Below are 19,291 nucleotides of genomic sequence, written 5' to 3'. Positions count from 1 at the left end.
ATCTCATGTTTTCCTCATGATTAGACTGGGATTATGGGTTTCGGGGGTGGGGGAAGAACTTGGAGCTAAAGTGCCATTCTCTTCACGTCATATTTGGATTAGACACACAAACTACTGAAACTGACTCAAGAAGTAAAAAATATGAATAGACCTCTAACAAGAGACTGAATTAGTAATCAAAAAACTTCCCACAAAGAAAATCCCCAAATCAATGGCTTCACTGGTGAATTCTATTAAACATTCAAAGAAGAATTAACACTAATCCTTCACAGATTCTTACAAAAAACAAAAGAGGAAATACTTCCTATTCTATGAGGCCAGTACTACACCTTGATACAAAAACCAGACAAATACATCACAAGAAAACTATAGACCAATATACCTTATAAATATAAAAACCCTCAACAAAATACTAGCCAATGGAATGCAGCAGCATATAAAAAGGATTATATGCCATGACCATGTGAGATTTATCCCAGGAGTGCAAGATTCGTTGAACATATGTAAATCAATCAATGTAACTCACCATATAAATAGAAAAAAAAATATGGTCATTTCAATAGAAATGGAAAAAACATTTGACAAAATCCAACACCCTTTCATAACAAAAACACTCAAAAAAACTAGGAAGAGAAAGGAACTTCCTCAACGTGATAAGATCATCTACCAAAACCCCACAGTTAACATCAGACTCAATGGTGAAAGACTGGACCTTTTCCCTCTAAGATCAGGCACAAGATAAGGATGTTTACTCTTAACACTTCTATTCAACATTATATTGGAATTTCTAGCCAGGGCAATTAGGCAAGAAAAAGAAATAAAAGTTATTCAGATTGGAAAAGAAAAACTATTTTTACTTGCAAATGATATGATCCTGTATAAAACTCTTAGAAGAAAGCATAATCATAAATTTTCATGACATTGGATTAGGCAATGGATTCTTAAATAGGACACCAAAAGCATAAGAAACAAAAGAAAAAATGGATACATTTGACTTCATCAAATTTTAAAAAGTTTGTGCTTCAAATAACACCATCAAGAAAGTGAAAAGACAGTATTTAGAATATATATAGTATATCCAGAATATACAAAGAAACAAAAAATACAAAAAAAACACAAAGATATATAAAGAACACAAACTCAACAATAAAAAAAACAACCCAATTAAAAAATGGGCAAAGCATTTGAATAGATATTTCTCCAAAGAAGAAATGCAAATGGCCAACAGGCACATGAAAAGATGTTCAACATCATTAGTCATTAAGGAAATGCAAGTCAAAACCACAATGAGATACTAATTTGAAACCACTAGGATGGTTAAAACAAGAAATACAGACAATAACAAGTGTTGGTGATATGGAGAAACTGGAACCCTCTTAAATTGCTGGTGGGAATGGAAAATGATACAGCCACTTTGAAAAAAAGTTTGGCAGTTGTTCAAAATGTTAAATACAGAGTTACTACATGACCCATCAATTCCACTCCTGGGTATATAATCAAGAGAATTGATAACATATGTCCACACAAAATCTTGTACAGTAATATGAAACTTGTTTATAGCAGCGTTATTCATAATAGCCCCAAAATGGAAACAATCCAAATGTCCATCAACTGATGAAAGGATATACAAAACGTGGTACCTCTCTAAGGTATATTATTCAGCCATAAAAAAGGAATGAACAACCAATACATGCTACAACATGGATGAACTTTGAAAACATTATGCCAAGTGAAAGAAGCTAGATACAAAAGACCACATATCGTATAATTCCACTTATATGAAATGTCCAGAATAGACGAATCCATTGACAGGAAGCAGACCAGTGGTTGCCAGGGGTTAGTGGGAGGGAAGAATGGGGAGTGACTGCTAACAGGTACAAGGTTTCTTTTTTGGGGTGATAAAAATGTTCTGAACTTAGATTAGGTAAAAACCACAGAACTGTACACTTTAAATGGGTGATTTTTATATGTAAATTTTATTTCAATTTTTTTAAAAAAGTAATAAGGCATATTGAAGATAGAAAAAGGGGATCCAACATACACAGAATAGAATTTCATGAAGAAGAAAATCAAAACAGAATTGGGAGACTGGATTGACATATATACACTAATATATATAAAATAGACAACTAATGAGAACCTGCTATATAGCACAGGGAACTCTACTTCACTTTGCTGTACAGTAGAAACTAACACAACATTGTAAAACAACTATACTCCCCCCTCAAAAAAAGAAAACGAAAACCAAAACAAAGGAAACAGAACAAATCCTCAAAATTATAATTTATGAAAAATTTCCTGAAATAAAAAAGATACGAAACTGTATATTCAAAGAGCACACCACAGAATATAACAAAAAGGAAGCAGACTCACAGATACAGAGAACAAACTAGTGGTTACCAGTGGGGAGAGGGAAGGGGGGAGGGGCAATACAGGGATAGGGGATTAAGAGGAGCAAACTATTAGGTATAAAATAAGCTACAAGACTATATTGTACAACATGGGAATATAGCCAATATTTTATAATAACTATAAATGGACTATAACCTTTAAAAAATAAAGTTTTATAAGTTAAAAAAATACAAAGAACACACCACAAGCCTGAATAAATCAACCTAAAAAAACAACATCAAGACATATAATAAAATTACTGATCTTTAAAAAAAAAAGAAATATCCTTTGGGCATATTGGGAAAAAAGAACACGACTTATAGGAGAAAGAAAATTGTTTTGTCATCAGACTTTTGACAGCAGTGCTTTACACCAGAAGAAAATGGAATAACCTATTAAAGAAAATGCGAGCCAAGGATTTTATATCCAGCAAAACCAACTTAAAGAACAGAGATAAATTATCGACATTCAAGAACTCAGAGAGGGACTTTCCTGGTGGTGCAGTGGTTAAGAATCCACGTGCCAGTGCAGGGGACACGGGTTCGAGCCCTGTTCCAGGAAGAACCCACATGCCATGGAACAACTGAGCCCGTGAGCCACAACTACTGAAGCCCGCGCGCCTAGAGCCCGTGCTCTGCAACAAGAGAAGCCACCGCAATGAGAAGCCCGCGCACGGCAACGAAGAGTAGCCCCCGCTTGCCGCAGCAACAAAGACCCAACACAGCCAAAAAAAAGAACTCAGAGACTATTCTTCCTATGAGCCCTTCCTAAGGAATCTTCTAGGAATGAACTTCATAATTACTAGAGAGTGAGGAAAGGACTAATAGTGAGCATGAAAAGATATCTGTGTGTAAAACTAAGCCTCAGCGAGGGCTAGAGGGGAGAGGTTATTGTTTACAATGGCAGATGCTCTGACAATGAAGAAATAGGACAACCATTTAAATACATGAGAGGAAGACGGGGAGAGTATGTGCAAAAATTTTAAAAAACCTCTAATCGTAATTAGAGGTGGTGGTATTACTATTGCTACTCTGAGATTGTGTAAAGTGGGATAAAGCATCCCCTGTATCCTTGAGACCAAGGTTTTCAGTGTGGAGGAAAAGAGATACAAATGTAATATAGAAGAGATAAAGTAAAAACACTAGACCTGAACTTGAATTGGAAACAGCATTTAATCTTTATGTGTATGCATGTATGCGTGTACCTTTTTTACCCTGCTCTGTTCACTGAAAAGATCAAGAAACGATTTAAAAAAAAGAATGCTAGTGTATTAAAAATGTTTATTAAGGCATGGTTCCTCTGTTTCTTTTCATAGGACTAAAAATACCTCTTGGTATTGGTGTCATGAAGATGAATATATTCTCAGTTGAAAGTAACTTGGGTCACACAAACAATCGAACAGTAGCGGTGGTTTATATTAATAATGAACAATCTCAGATCCTTGTCACCTGAGCTGGGCGTCTAGCTATAACCTGTCTGCCTTCACTGTAACAAGAGAAGGTTGGCTGAAATGATTTCTAAGGTCTTTTATATTGCTGTGAGTCTGATCGTCATTCCATGTTATTACACTGAATATGTGCTTTTCTGCACTTCAGCATACTGTAGCTTATTTAAATGCACATTAGGAAACACTTTTCTGAAGCGCCTTTACCTGCCATGACACCTTCTCTGTGGGTCTTCCCTCTACGATCGCTTTTCTCTGGAACCACAGGCATCAGGAGGCGATTGGCTAAGTAAAGTGTGCTGCCACCAAACTTTGGATTCCTCTGCAGGCATCTGCAAGGCTGAGCTGGACCTATACAACTGATAGTGTGAAAAAGTTTCCAAGATGAGAGAAAACCACAAATTTCAAAACAGTATACAGTAAAACAACATTGGGGTTTGAAGAAAGTATGTGGAAATATTCACTTATTTTACCTTGCAGTTTTCTCCCGGGAGTACAATATGGTGGGTGGAAAAATGCTATGAGAAATCGGGGGCATTACCCTTCTTTCCACATATCCTCATGCAGCTGCTTAAAATTATTTTAAAACTGAAGAATCATGAAGTGCATATAGTAAAATGTACAGCTTGATGTATTTTCACAAACTGAATATTCTCATATAATCAACACTTAGATAATGAATCAGCACAACCCCAGACCCCCCCTCATGCCCTCTTCCAGTCAGCACCCACCACCTTGGGTAACCACTATCCCTATCCCTGTGCTGTTAATTTTTTATGAGCAAGAGTCCTTCTACAATATAAAATATCAAAAGAAAAATAGCCTCAAAGTAAGGATTCCATTTATTTATCCAAAACCCAACCGATATAACCTATTCTAGAAGACCAAAAGTAAATGTGGGTCGCTAACTCCAAGAAGCTCACAGACAAATTAAATAACAGCGCTGGTGGAAACAAATACAGCGCTGCCAGTGCAAGGGAACGCTGGGGGAAGCTGAGGAAGGTTTCACAGAAAGGTAGGGCTTTGGAGGAAAATGTACAAAGGTTACAAAGAAACGTTGTGAGCGCAAATGAAGCTGGCTCTTTAAGACACCTGTTTATGGGGAGGCCTGGTTACAGGTTAACCCTAGCTGTTTTGGCTTCCGAAGCCACCAGTCAGAATGACATCACTGTTACCAGGTTACTCGGATGGAGGGCATTTGCTGGCCACGTAATGAGGAAAAGGAAGTCCCGGGAAACACGCCCCTCCTTGCCCAGGAGGGGAAAGTCATGCAGCGCCCAGAGGCCGGGAAGCCTATCATCAAATTCAACCACTGCCAGAAGTACATCTACAGCTTCAGCGTGCCGCCATGCTGCCCCCTCTGCCGGCAGGACGTGGGCCCCAGGAAGCTGGAGGAAGCGCCTGTCAGCATCCCTAATCCGTTTACCGATGGGCATCAAGAAGAGTGTTCATTCCTCCTCAGACCAACTCAAGGGACGTTTCTTAGGTACAGTGTTTTATGTGTTGCATTGGATTGTGCAAAGTTTTCCTTCTGTTTTAGTCACTTAAACTTTCTAACGTGCTATATACAGTGTGAGATTTGGTGGATAATCTTTTCAGCGTTCTGGTGTTATATCCTAAAATGTAGGCCTTTTTGTTTCATAAGAATAGAAGGCTGCATACTTTCCTGGAATGATAAGTGCAAGAATATACGAAGGTCAAACCTGCTTATACAATTTTAAGAGAGAGGAATCGATAGCCTGGAGATTTTTTTTACCCATAGATTTTGTGCTAAGAGGCTAACTGGGAAAACGACCCAGCAGCTAATCTCATCAAAATAATACCTTTACTTCGAGTTAGTCTGTAACATTTGTGACAAGCAGGTACCCTGCGCAGAGCCTGAAGAATGGCCACGTACAGACTATTTTGCATGGAGGTGCATGAAATTGAGACTAGAGCTGGTCTGTTTCAATGGTAGATGTCACCTGACTTTAAGAAATATTTCAGAAATCAAAAGAAAGGATGGTGCCTTCTTAGAGTCCTGAGTTTACAGGTGGAATTGGAACTGGCCCTGCACAAGCCAGGTTTCAAGAGAACAGTGATGAGTAATGGTGCGAGCTTTGGGAAGTGTGTCGTGCACTCCATCATGGTCTGATGCCCAGACCTTCCTGCCTCCTTGAAACATACCCTCCTGAGTCCCTCATGCCCTCTAGTGCTGGTTTGGGATTAGAAAATTGGAGTTGACTACTTCCCTGCTCACTAACTTCCTTAATCAATTTCCTTCCAGTCCCTATGGGGATGAAACGAACCGACGTGCGTACAAGGCATCGGTCAAACACTAGGGGCAGAACAGTCTGCACTCCTGACCCTTCCTCGGGGAGGCAGCGGGATGCAGAAGGGACCGTGCAGCTTATACGCCAAGAAGCCGCCCATTCCTACCCCGATTCAGACCAGCTCCAGGACCCTCTCCGAGTCTCTGGTTCCTCACCTATAAAACGAGGACCCGCTGACCTTGCAGAGTTGTGAGGGTCAGCGAAAAGGCCTATAAAGCTGGCCCGGGTGCCAGGCACGACGATGAACCAACACGCTCCTTCCTTTCCCGATATTTTCATACTCAGCTCAGAACGTGACTGGCAGAACCTTCATTTCTACCTTAACCAGAATCATGAAGCCCAAACTGTTTTATAAGGCCCCTCATGCACGCTAACTTGGAGTTAGTAACTGGCTGGATTCCGAAAGCTTTTGAACAGAGGTGAAAATTCAGAATTCATTTCCTGTAACGCTGGTTCATTCAACAGGTCCTCGCTGAGCAGCTCTGTGTGGGAGATGCTAGGGATGTCATAGTGAACAAGCTGCAGCCCTGCTCTCCAGAAATGCCGCAACACGCGGTAGGCTTTCAGGCTAGCCCCTGAAAAGCATTCATCTCTTCTGTGATGTGGTGGTGACACGAGCAGGCCTGGCCTCCCTCGGCAGCAGCAGAAAGGAGGTGGTGGTGCTGAAATGCATCGTGTGCTCAGGCATCTTCCTATTCCCCTCAGGAACTCAGGCCACGATCCACAGAACCCAAGTAGCCCCCTGCCTGCCAGTCCCTCGAAGGCCAAGTTCCAGACTATTTTCTTCCCTCTCATCCTGTTTCTAAACCCTCAGGACCAACTCCCGCAACTCATCTTGAGACAATTTCATCTACTTCATAAGAGAACCAGCAGTGACTCAAAGGAATCACGGAGGCTCTGATCTAACTAGATGAGGATCCCTCAGGGCTGCCACATAGGGTTGTGCAGCTTGTGGACTGCACAAAGGCACCTGGCCAAGGCAGTGGCGGGTACTGAAATTCAGCCTGCATTCCACTCACCCTGGGCAGCACCTGGGCAGAGCTGCATCTGCAGGAAGAAGGGGCACCTTTTCTTAATCTGTACAAAACTATCATATGGGATAGGGGTGGCCCTGGCCCTGCCCCATCACATGCTTCTGTAACACTTCTCAATCTATTAAAAACTTGTTAAACTAAAAAAGTCTTCTCTGGAAGCAAGCAAACTCTGTGAGGCAGGGACCTCATTTCCCGTTGTGTCACTAGCCCTTCACTTCAAATGACAGGCCCGTAGTTGACATGTTACATGATTGAGAAATAACTGAAGGAGAGGGAGGAGAGCAGGAGTGAGAGGGAACGCCTGGGATTTAGGCAGGAAACAGAGAGGCTGTACATGCAGGGAGTGATCTTGGGATGGCACACATCCAGGTCCAGCACCGTGATCGGCCACCCAAGACTTACTGTTTTTCCCAGCTTCATTCTCAACCTCTGAACCCACAGGGTCTCAGAAAACTCACAGTGGCTGCAACAAGACGGCCTGGGGGGATTGCTCTGAAGAGGTGGGGCAGCCATTTGTGTCCTTGGCCATTGTAAACCCCGGGACTGCTTGCTTTAACGAGGAACCAAACATTCAGAACTGTGGTCTGACAAAGGAGCTTCGTCATTTAAAAATTACCTGACTTATTTGACACCTCTACATGGTAGCACTCAATAGGCAATTTATTCTTACAACCAGCTTGCTAGGAGGCTTATGCTATTTCCATCTTACAGGTGAGAAAGTCTCAGGGCGAGTAAGTGATGGCCTGGGATCATATACAGAGGTTAAATTACCTGGAGTTTACATCTAATGCACAGTCTCGGGGGAAGAATAATTTCAGGAAAGAAGGGCTGTCCAGGAAAAGTGAGTGTGGCCACAGGCTTCAAGACCATATTAGTTTCAAAGGTAGAAGCCCACTGAGGTGCTCTCAGGACCCTCTCACCCACGCTGGCCTGAGGAACAGGCTGCCCTCTCACACTTGAGGAGGAAAGAATCAGGAGCTTCCTCAACAGCTGACAGCCGGGTGGGCCCCTCTGCCGCAGAGCCAGGCGTCATGCTGACTTTACGCTCCAGCGGGGCTGGCCTTCCAGCACACTCACCTTTAGGACTGCGGGGGCCAAGAAAATCCAGAGGGGGTGCAGGGCACTGTTTTCTACCTCACATGTACTCTTGGCCTTTCCACTAACCTGGCCTCTGGCGCCGAGTTCTGGCACCGGCCAAGATGGGAGGCCCACTGTTCCCCTCCCACTTTAAATACCAATTCTACACGCCTGCTGTGTGCAAATGAGAGGGCAAAAACGCTCTTGTTTCTTCTAGGGAGTATGACGGAAGGTCTGATCTTCACGTGGGGATAACCAACACAAAAGGTAAGTGCACTTTCATAGCTTAAAAAGTTCCTCCAATACCTGGTTAGAAGAGAGCAGCATCTCTAGAGAAAAAGTATTGTGGCAACATTACTAACAATACTAAGTATCTGAAAGCTCTTTAATGTTTTCTCAGCCAAGAGCTGAGAAAACATTAAAAACATTGCAAACCTGTATGTTTTTTGTTAGTTTTTAAGAGAGGAAGAAACAGACGTCCAGAGAGGTTGAGCTGTCCAAGATCTCAATCTTGTGTTAGAAGCAGACCCTCTGCTCCCAATGCTATACTCAGCCCACTGCCACTGGGTCCTCCTACTCCGGGGTCTCCAGGGGCCAGGCAGGAACACCAGGGATAAACTGGAGGGACAAAGCACCTGAACGTGCGGTAGGGCCTGCGAAAGTTTGCTTTAAAAAATCAGAAAAGCAGCACATTTAAATAAAATGGTTCCTTTGGCCAGATTTAGCTTGGAGGGCACAGTGTGCAGGAAAAGGCCTGGGGAGTGCCGCCAGCAGGAAGGTGCAGGCCTGGGAATGGTGAGCGAGGCCAGCCACTTGCGGCTGCGATCAGGCCCCACAGGTGAAGTCTGATTACAGCCCTTGCTGCTCCCTTGAGGCAGGAGAACTGACACAGTGAACAGAAACCTAGGACTGGGTTTTGAACTCAGTGACTGGCAGAGCAGTCAACTCTGCACCAGTCTGCCAGGAGACATGTACTGCTGATTTAAGGAAATGAGACGGACGCCTCTGTAGATAGAGAACTTCAAAAAAAATATTTGGAGATGATCACCCCAGCACCTATTACTGTCTCGTTTCTCTGGGACAACCTCGGGTGCTGAGAGCAAGGAGGCAGAGGCTTCCTGGAGGAGGAGGTTCGAGAGCTCTCGGACGGCAATCGGGAAGTGCCGTCTGGGCCCCTGTTGTGTGCAGTTACCAGGTGGCCACTGTCACGTTCACCGGGGTGCATTTCCCCTGACACCTCTGTGTGATTTTGGTGTTGGCGGCAGGAGTCGTGTATAATTACACGGTGCACGGTGTCCAGCGAGACGAAGCGGGCTGGGAGCAGAGTGTGAGCGTCCCGCTCCTGCAGCCCGGCATGTTCGGACTGATGGACCAGTGGGACCAGTACCTGGAAGACTTCTCCACCACGGGGGCCTGGCTGCCTCACAGGTAGGACAGCGCCCTCACTCACCACCAGGCGCGATCACAGCTCACAGAGGACGCTACGCTGCACTGACTTTCATGTTGAGCCTGTACTGAGATAGTAGCGTCTGTAACAGAATTAAGCAGGGCCTGAATTACTTGGGGTTTCTGCAGAGGTGAGCTAGCACACATTTCCCAAATAGAACCACAGCACTCTAAGAGCTGAAAGGACCAGAACTTAGTACTCTAGTTACTGTACTTATTTGACTCTTTTACACACTCGACATTTAATAATATGTACAGCAAAACCCACAGTATTATATTCCCTTAAAACAATTTTAAATGAGGTTCAAAATGTAAACCTACCTAAAGCTCCCCCCTTTTTAAGTTTCAGCAATTTTGAAATTAATTTATCGATTCCTTGCCCCCTTATCACTGTAGAAGATATATAGCATACTTGTGGACTTAAATTGTTCTGATGCTTCCCTTGAAATAAGTTTAGACACTGTAGGATATCATAAAACTCAGACATGGAATTCCACTTCTAGAATCTAGAATTTCAGTGAAATTAAGTTCCCCAAATTGGGGCTTATATGCAACTTGAGTCACCACTCTGGACATCTCGGTGAGTCCTATCTGTACTTAAGCTGCAAGCAGAAATAGCCCTAGATGCCAAGTTTCCCTCAGAACTACACCTCTGGACACTTTGTCATCAAGGGGGCCAGCACACATGGGGGCCCAGCTTGCAGCGAGATTAAAATTATGAAAGGCCGTGGGCAGCTCAGGGCTAAGCCTTGTCTTCTCGACGTCCTTGCTCCGTAAGGTACGAAGAAGACCACCACAACTGCTACAGCTACGCCCTCAGGTTCATTAACTGCGTCCTGGCCACAGAGGGCGAGGAGCGGCTGGACCGGGACGAGTTCACGGAGAAGTTCGTGATCCCGAGGACGAGGAAGGCTTCCAAGTACATCACGCTCTACCGCATGATAGAAGAGCACGGCTTCTACGTCATCGACCCCCCTGGTCCCCAGACAGGCCCAGGTCCGGGAAGCGGCTCGTGCTGAGTGCGCATCGCGCCTGAGAGCAGACAGGAAGGGCTGTCTGGGGGTTCCTGCCTGGAACAGCTACTGGGCCTCTACGTGTCTTAAACTGTGGTTAATAAAAAAGAGTTATGGCTTCCCTTTACGCATATTTCAGCTTACTGCAGTGTAAGAATTTACGAAATTAATAAAAATTGCCCTGGGTTTTCAAAATTGTAGGCACCACAACTAAAATTCTTTTCACAGTAGTTTGGGGTCCGTGTTACAGCGTAAAGTGGCAGCATCTTTTATTCACAGAGCAATGAGAACTCTTCCTATAAATTAATTAGGGAACAAATTCACCTTTCAATGTGAATCCAGAAATTGGGGATTTGTAGGAAGAGACCCTTACAGTTTATGAAGTAATGACTGCCTTCACCTCATTGTTTTTATATAAAAAGCACATGGTAACCTTTTGACAATCAATAATAATTAAAAAGAAAAAAGAAAAAAGGTCTCAGAATCTGAGCCAGGAACCATATGCACTCCTCCTGAGTCAGCCTTTCTGTGTCTACGCGCACAAACAGGATTGGGAATTCCTCAATCAACCTGCTTCCCAGGCCTGAGGTGAGGAGTTGGGGTGTTGGAGTTACCACAGAGAATCACCTCCTCTGCCCACTCCAGGTGCAGAATTCAGAAAGGACACGATGAAAGTCCGTCTTCTTTCTCTAATACCTTCAGGAGGAGGAAGGGGACGAAGGAGATGAGTAACCACAAGGATTGTTAACAAGCACATTAGAATTTTTACACCCAAATAATCAGACTTTAAATAGCCAGTGAGCAAAACGTTTCAGGATTCCTCTTTGGAAACTGCTTCCAGAACTCTTTGTTTTTGACCAAACGTGATATACTATCCACCGAATCTTATTCCTCAGCGTGGGCACCGAATGATGTCTAATTTCCAAAAACCAAACCCATCTTTCAAGGTAGCAATAGTTACTTAGTAATAAAGATATTCGGAAAACTTGCTACAGATCCTTCAAGCTTGTTTCCAAAGAGGCATTGGTCAGTGCTTCACACTAGCGACTTCAGTGGGAAAAAATGCAGGCAGCTCAACATTTGCATTTGTTAAGTTTTAGGATTGTTCTTTAAGAAATACAAAACTTCCTACCTAGAAAATGAGACCACCTTAAACAAGTTGCCTGCTACTCTGTGTGTTCAAGGAATCATAAAGACCTCAGCGGGTAAAGATGAAAGGAGCGTGGCGTTTGGGGGATATTCCGATTTGCCCCATTCTCTTCACGCTCTGTCTTAGGACTCTGCTTCCCTGGTCCAGTTCTTTACCTTATTATTAGTAATCATAACAGCTGCAATTAACGCGTATTCATAAAAGACTCCACAACAGAGTAAACACTTCTTACTCTTCCCTTTTAATCTCTAAGACCATCCTGTGAGGTAGGTACTAACATCATGCCCATTTTACAGATGACAAGGGAAACGGACTTGCCCAAAGGCACCCAGGGGCAAAACCAGGGTTCTGACCAGGTTTGACTGCAAAGCCCGTGCAGTTACCTCCAGCACCCAGCAACCCAAAACCGACCACTGGCACGCAGGGTGTAGGGCAACTGGGTCAGCAATTTGCCATCATTAGAGAAGATAAGCATTCTACTTCCATCAGCATTCAAATATGAACAGGAGATAAGAAACATGTCATAAAACAATTAAAATAAGAATTGTTGGGACTTCCCTGGTGGAACAGTGGTTAAGAATCCGCCTGCCAATGCGGGGGACATGGGTTCAAGCCCTGGTCCGGGAAGATCCCACATACCACAGAGCAACGAAGCCCATGCGCCACAACTACGGAGCCTGTGCTCTAGAGCCCGCGAGCCACAACTACTGAGCCTGCGTGCCACAACTACTGAAGCCTGTGCGCCTAGAGCCTATGCTCTGCAACAAGAGAAGCCACCACAGTGAGAACCGCGTGCACCACAACAAGGAGTAGCCCCCACTGGCCGCAACTAGGGAAAGACCGCGCGCAGCAACGAAGACCCGGTGCAGTCAAAAAAAAAAAAAAAAAAAAAAAGAATTGTTAATATTAGAAACGCTAATTTGATGCTACTTTCTCTAATTGCTGCATGACCTTGATTTTCAAACAAAGCTTTAACAATCCCCACTCCTTATTTTCGGGGCTGCTCTACACCCTGGGGGTGCCTTTGGTAGCGGTCGGCCTCGTATTTCTTCTTTCACTTCAGCAGGCTACAAATGCCCTGCTCACAAAACCACAGTACCAGCCTACAGGTTTTACTCCAGTAAAGGAAATGGGGCATCAGAATACCACAAACAGATGGGTGACGTGGCTCAGTTCTGCAGAAATGTGAGCTGAGAATCCTCAGCACTGGCACCAACTCCAACCCCAGGTGAAGTCTCAGAGGTCCACCCGGCAGCCCAAGTGCACTCCTTCACGTCAGCGGTGAGCGCAGCCCTGGGCACACATCTGTCTCCGTCAGTGCTCCTGGGATGATGGACGGCTGGGCTCCCGTTCGCAGCAAGGCCACAGACTGCCTCAGAGTCAGCGATTCGCAAGACTAAACTAACCCCCATGAAGGCATTTTTCCAAAGCCTCCACAGCGTGCATGGATTACTCTTATAACCAGGAAAACCCAATAAACAATATTACAAAAACAGGAAGCCACCCGCAATGGCTGTACCTCGCTCCCTTCGTGCAGGAAGGGCTTACCACGGTACCCCTCCCCCATCCCCAGAGCTGTCTTCACTACTTTACCTCGAACTTTTTCTGTCACCTCCCTCTCCTCCACTGTCTTACCTACCAGGGCATAAACTAGGCTTTTTACTTCCTAGAGGAAATAATTATGTCAATGATCACACTTTTGGTTCATCTGAAAGGGGAAAAAAAGCACACCTATAATGTGCCAGATCCTTTCATATACCATCTCATTTAGTCTGCAACACAAACTCAGGAGCTAGTAATTATCCCCACTTCACAGCTGAGGAAACTGAGGTTCACAGGGATTAAGCAATGTTCCCAGGGTCACCACTGTTTTCCTAGTGTAGACCTGGACTCTTGGACCCAGGTTTTTCTGATTCCACTCTTCCTACTCTATCAGAATGTGCCATCTAAACGTTAGGAAGAAGACTATCTACCTTTGGAATACTGCTTCTGAAAATGGAAAGATTCCAAAAGTTTTTAAATGCTAAAAAACTTTCACTTAAAAGAAATGATAGCGAATTACTTTGAAATAACAAGTACTGCCTTAGTTTAACAACTTCACAAATTTGCTTTTCCATATCATGTATTCTTAACTGAGGCATCCGTATATTTCACAAAATGGTAAAAAGACTAAAAATTTTCAGCTTATATATAAAAAACCAAAGATTTAAGATAAACTCATGGATTCAAATCTCTCTCAATCCATTTTAGAAATAGGCCTCAGTTACAGTCTTAAGGAAGTTAACATTCATGGGATAATTATTCGAGTCTGTAATCAGGTTTTTTTTTTTTTTTTTTAATAAATTTCTTTCTTTCATTTATTTATTTTTGGCTGTGTTGGGTCTTCGTTGCTGCACACGGGCTTTCTCTAGATGCGGCGAGCGAGGGCTACTCTTCATTGTGGTGCGCGGGCTTCTCACTGCCGTGGCTTCTCTTGTTGTGGTGCACGGGCTCTAGGTGCGCGGGCTTCAGTAACTGTGGCGGACAGGCTCAGTAGTTGTGGCACATGGACTTAGCTGCTCCACGGCATGTGGGATCTTCCTGGACCAGGGCTCAAACCCGTGTCTCCTGCATTGGCAGATGGATTCTTGACCACTGTGCCACCAGGGAAGTCCCTGTACTCAGGTTTTTAAAAATTCAATTCGGTTGGAAAAATCATAAACGGGAGGTGGGTGATGGGGAGGAGAGACATTTAATTTCTTTTTAGCCTAAGTACTTTCCCCACAGGGGAACACTAAAAACCACATTCAAGTAAAGAGCAACTTTTTTTTAAAAAAAGAAAATGAGGGCTTTCCTGGTGGCACAGTGGTTAAGTATCTGCCTGCCAATGCAGGGGACACGGGGTTTGAGCCCTGGTCCCAGAAGATCCCACATGCTGCGGAGCAGCTGGGCCCATGAGCCACAACTACTGAGCCTGCGCGTCTGGAGCCTGTGCTCCGCAACAAGAGAGGCCGCGATAGTGAGAGGCCCGCGCACTGCGATGAAGAGTGGCCCCCACTCGTCACAACTGGAGAAAGCCCTCGCACAGAAACGAAGACCCAACACAGCCATAAATTAAAAAAAAAAAAAAAAAGAAAGAAAATGCTTTAATAAAGGTAAAATAATTAAGACAAAATAAAAACTTTATCAATAAGTAACAATGAACTTTCAGATCTGTATACTATGCTCAAAAACGTTGGGAAACCTAACCAGGTCCAGCCTGGTAAACCTGCCTAAAACTATATCCCATTCATGTTGGTTTAATCCCTGCCAAGTGTTACATATAAACTAATTATTTTATAGAACTGAATCTCTTTATGAGGGAATTTTAGAACAGTGAAGGCACAGATATCACCATTTCCCCTTATAGTTTGGGGCTGAGGTCAGAAAAGGCCAGCCTCTACAACTGAAGGCAGGAAAATCAACCTAAGATAATCACCCATGTAAGCAGCAGCTGTCACAGGCAGCGTGCATTGTGGCTGTAAGGACATGGTGCTTCCTCCTTCCCCCACATGAACCCTCACAGCTGCAGAGCTGAAGGGTGTTACGGGCCAGGCTCTGTGCTTAAAGCCCCTTGTTAAGGACCAGCCCACTGCATCCTCCAGCAACCCGCTGGGGGAACATTATTATTTTTTTGGCAGTGCCATGTGGCTTGCAGGATCTTAGTTCCCGGACAAGGGGTTGAACCCAGGCCCACGGCAGTGCAAGTGCCGAGTCCTAACCACTGGACTGCCAGGGAATTCCCACTAACATTATATTATTATTTTTACTTTCTTTTATTGAGGTGAGAGTCATAAACAGTATCATCGGCCCATTTTAGAGATAAGAAAATCAACGCTCATAAGGGCAAGTAAATCGTCCAAGGTCACATAACCACGAGAGACAGAGCTGAGATCTCAATGTTTCCTTTCTAGAAGGCTCATTCCACTACACTGACTTCAATAAAATTCTCTCTGGGGAAACTACGAGCTAAGGACCACACTCTGCCCCGAGGTTCCTGACCTTGGATCCACAGAGGGTCCTCATGGAATCTGTGAACCCCTGACACTGTGTGCCAAGTGACATGGACCAGCACGTTCCTGGTGACAGGCGCCCCGGGCTGTACCCCAACCTTGAGGTGGGGACCACTGTCCAGCGTTGCCAGCACACCCCAGGCCCTGCCTGGAGTGGTGGGCGGCCTTCCCCTCTAACCTCCACTGGATGAGCCCTAGCAGGGCTGTTCTGTTGACTTCACATGATTTTTCTGGGTCGGTGTCACTTCAGCCGTGGTGATCTCACAGAGGTACTGAGGGCTCTTGGATCAAGTCCCCCGCGTGGACATCTTGGCGGTGGCATACGGAGGCCACACCTCTGAGCCTCCCTATTCCTCCTGTGGAGCGTCCCACCCCCTGAACTCAGAGGCTGCTACGGGATAAACAAGAACACAAAGGTATCTGCCCCATCTCAACTCTCACTATCCAAATATTGGCTGTAATGGTTTGCAAAAAGCATTAGCCCATATTGGCTATCCAAGTGAAAAATGACGAATATGTAAGAGCCTGCAGCAAAAGCACTCAAGTTCTGAGTGTCTGAACCGAACAGAGGACACAGCACATGCTGCTGTCTTAGCTGACTGCCGGGAGCTTATGCTGTTTAGATGTGTCGTGTGTTATCACCCCATTTCCCCCACTTTATTAGGTGAAACTGTCTCCTCTGGAAGTGGAGGAGTCCATGAAGAAAGCAGGCGAGTTTCAGAGGCCAAGGAAATTCCCTGTTAGGAAAAAAAGCTGGAGCGACACTATATTGAGAAGGGTGATCATATAAAAGATATAACCTTGGCCAAGTACGTGCGTCCCTTTCCTGTGTATGGTTTTTGCACTGGGTGGGTGACAAAGCACAGCTTGTGAAACGTGTGGGTTCCACAAAGTCTCGCAGTCTTCTGGAGCATGGGAGCTATTTTTATCAAGCTAGTGAGATTCGTGTACGGAGGATGCACAGCCAGTCAGCGTGATGCCACTGAGCACATGCTGGTACAGATGGAGAGTTAGGAAAGTGACGGGGAGCGAGGATTTGGTGATGGACTTCGGATTTAAAGCAAGCCTGGAAGGTCTGGGAGATTTATGTAAGCCTGACTGCAGCTGCATGTAAGGCTGCAGCAGCTCCCCCAGTGAACCCCTGAAATTCCCGAAGGTGGCTGTATTGCAGAGCAAATTTCCGATCTTGATGAACCTGAGCTTTTTTTTTTTTTTTTTGAAAACAAAGCGCATGGCCTGCTACACGGTGTTCAAACCACACACACGACGCAGCAGAATCTTTCACACAAGGTTTCTTTGACGGAAGACGATGCTTCTAGGCATCCTTCTAGAGCTTTCAGTTACAGATAATAACTGTGGTCTTTCCGCTTTCACACACCTTTCATGTAGCCTTTATTCCAAGGAGTCACCACAACCTTCAAAGCATATCAGCTGATGATACAGTACCTGGAGAGCTGATAGGATGACTGAACTTTGATGAAGGATTCATGGCAGAGTTTTTACCATAAAGGCATTCGATGCACTGATTAGGCTTGGAAAGGAGTGTCATCACAAATGATGAATGAAATAGGAAAGAAACGGCTCTTGAAATTTTTTGCTGACTTTCAAGGTTTTGATAAAGTGATGATTCAAAGCCAAGTCTTCTGCTGTGTAAGGAGCCTGGAGTAAGCAAGGCGGACGGTAAAAATGCTGACCAACTAGTCTCGTCACTAATGAAGAGCAAAAAGGTTGCCACAGGCTCTTTCAAACTGATGGCTTTACTGGTCTGAAACAGGGAAGGAAGAGGAGCTCCATCACCTGGATGCCAAATCTTTAAGATGTAGATCATGCTGATGTAATGGTCTGGCTACCAGAGCAGGATCGTGAGGAGAACAGAGGCAACCCCTTAAACACTCAACCTCAAGCAGAATCTTCAGTCATCAGGAGCTCTAAGCCCAAGGTCAAGGGAATGCAAACAGAGGCCCATTTTGGTTTTTTCATCTCACAGCTTCCCAAGATGGTTCTTAGCCATCCGCTTCTGGGGTACTTGGTGTCAAGGAGAAGCCTGCCCACCAGTGATGTGAATCTGGGCGCTGGGTGGATCTCAGACGTTCACCATCCCCTCCACCCATCCCCCCCACCCCCGCTGCCCCTCAGGCAACTCTTCATTGTCATCTAAACAATTTAAAAAGGGCTTTGTTTACTGTATTTTACCAAATATTAATTGCATTCACTATATATCTCCATTCATTTTTTTCACCACATATTTTTATTGTATAACGAGTTCAGTGAAGCAAGATACAATTCTTATCTAATCCTGTACAATATTGTTGTGTACTCTACACAACGTGCCCACCAATGAGTTCACTTGAGAATTAAATAATGAGGTAACTTGTTTTAAAATGCTTCCTATGATACAGAAATCCTTGGTAGACAGTAAATGGAATTTCCCACGTTTGCGAAATTGGCTGAAGTTCCTGGAGAGCTGGACACCTGTGGACAGAGGCCCCTCTTCCAGGACAGACTGGACGTGGGTAATCAGAGAGGCAGGTGCACAGAGGTGCCCTGAAAACTGCACAGCCGCCTGGAGAGAAACTACCATTTCAGGTAAAATCAGAGAGTAACAGAAGTTGCCTGTTGCTGGGAGAGTCCTCTTGGGACTGGCCTAGTCCAGCGCCCTCACAGAAAGGACGAGGCCCCGAGGTGAGAGGCCCGGGGTCAGTGAGTGACCGATCCAAGGACAGAACCTGCAGTCCCCGCACAGGGCTCTTCTTCCCTGTGTAATTTTAACTTTTAACACGCTAACACTTTCTGGTGCTGGGAGTGCCACGCCCTTTAAAACTTTTACATTAATGGGCAATTACAATAAAAGGACTCTTTACCTCGCCCTGAACTTGGCTTATACAGGAGACTCAGTAACATTTGCTGGTGAAATCAGAACCCTGAGGCTGAGTTGTTAAAGCTCGTCTTGATCACTCCTCTCCCGTGAAGAAACCCAACGGCTTAGAATCACCTCCTGCAACCAATCAAAATACAAAGGTGACTGAATTTCAAAAATAGAGATGAACGAACACGAACACACTAGGCATACAGCATCGCAGAGACATTTTGTAGCGAGCCGTCTGTACAAGGATGATATCTGCTCCCCATTCCTTGTCACTAAACATTAGGAGAAATGTGAATGTAGCAAACCTTATGTGGAAACAGCATCTACAGTAATCACCCCAAGATTTTAAGAGCCACCCTTGCTGTGGTTTCCTACCAGCACATTTCAGGAAGAGGAGCGCTGGTGCGAACCCAGTGTTCAACACAGAACCAGGTCTGTGACGGTGCCGGCGTGTCTGGGTCAGCACGGGGAAGGGAGACGTGGGTCTGGACTGGCATTTTATGAAGAGCTAACCCAGTGGGTGTGAG

The 19,291-nt window shown here is 44.7% G+C and overlaps 2 protein-coding genes across 7 annotated transcripts in view; one reads left to right on the top strand and one right to left on the bottom strand.

The window, feature by feature from the left end:
* Positions 1-5,017: 5,017 nt before the first annotated feature.
* On the top strand, positions 5,018-10,844 carry MKRN2OS (MKRN2 opposite strand). 2 transcript variants are annotated; one of them, XM_059940406.1, is made up of 4 exons: positions 5,018-5,321; positions 8,476-8,525; positions 9,524-9,686; positions 10,483-10,844. In XM_059940406.1, the coding sequence occupies exons 1-4, from the start codon at positions 5,023-5,025 to the stop codon at positions 10,721-10,723; spliced, it is 753 nt and encodes a 250-aa protein (XP_059796389.1). In that variant the 5' UTR covers positions 5,018-5,022; the 3' UTR covers positions 10,724-10,844. The 2 variants fall into 2 exon arrangements, with proteins under 2 accessions (XP_059796389.1, XP_059796390.1); XM_059940407.1 differs by lacking the exon at positions 8,476-8,525 and having other exon boundaries at positions 5,264-5,321.
* Positions 10,845-11,390: 546 nt separating this feature from the next.
* Positions 11,391-19,291, bottom strand: part of TSEN2 (tRNA splicing endonuclease subunit 2) — a 44,223-nt gene continuing 36,322 nt past the window's right edge. For 3 of the 5 annotated variants that reach the window (XM_059940403.1, XM_059940402.1, XM_059940404.1), the window contains exon 12: positions 18,141-18,893. In XM_059940403.1, coding sequence (XP_059796386.1) covers positions 18,834-18,893 — 60 coding nt within the window. In that variant the 3' untranslated portion in view covers positions 18,141-18,833. Of the gene's footprint in view, positions 11,414-17,180; positions 17,664-18,140; positions 18,894-19,291 lie in introns of those variants that run through there. The other 2 variants (XR_009505963.1, XR_009505962.1) reach the window with 2 other exon arrangements.

Source organism: Balaenoptera ricei, chromosome 11 (assembly GCF_028023285.1).
Source record: "Balaenoptera ricei isolate mBalRic1 chromosome 11, mBalRic1.hap2, whole genome shotgun sequence".
Taxonomy (NCBI): domain Eukaryota; kingdom Metazoa; phylum Chordata; class Mammalia; order Artiodactyla; family Balaenopteridae; genus Balaenoptera; species Balaenoptera ricei.
This window is presented reverse-complemented; position numbering and strand designations above follow the sequence as displayed.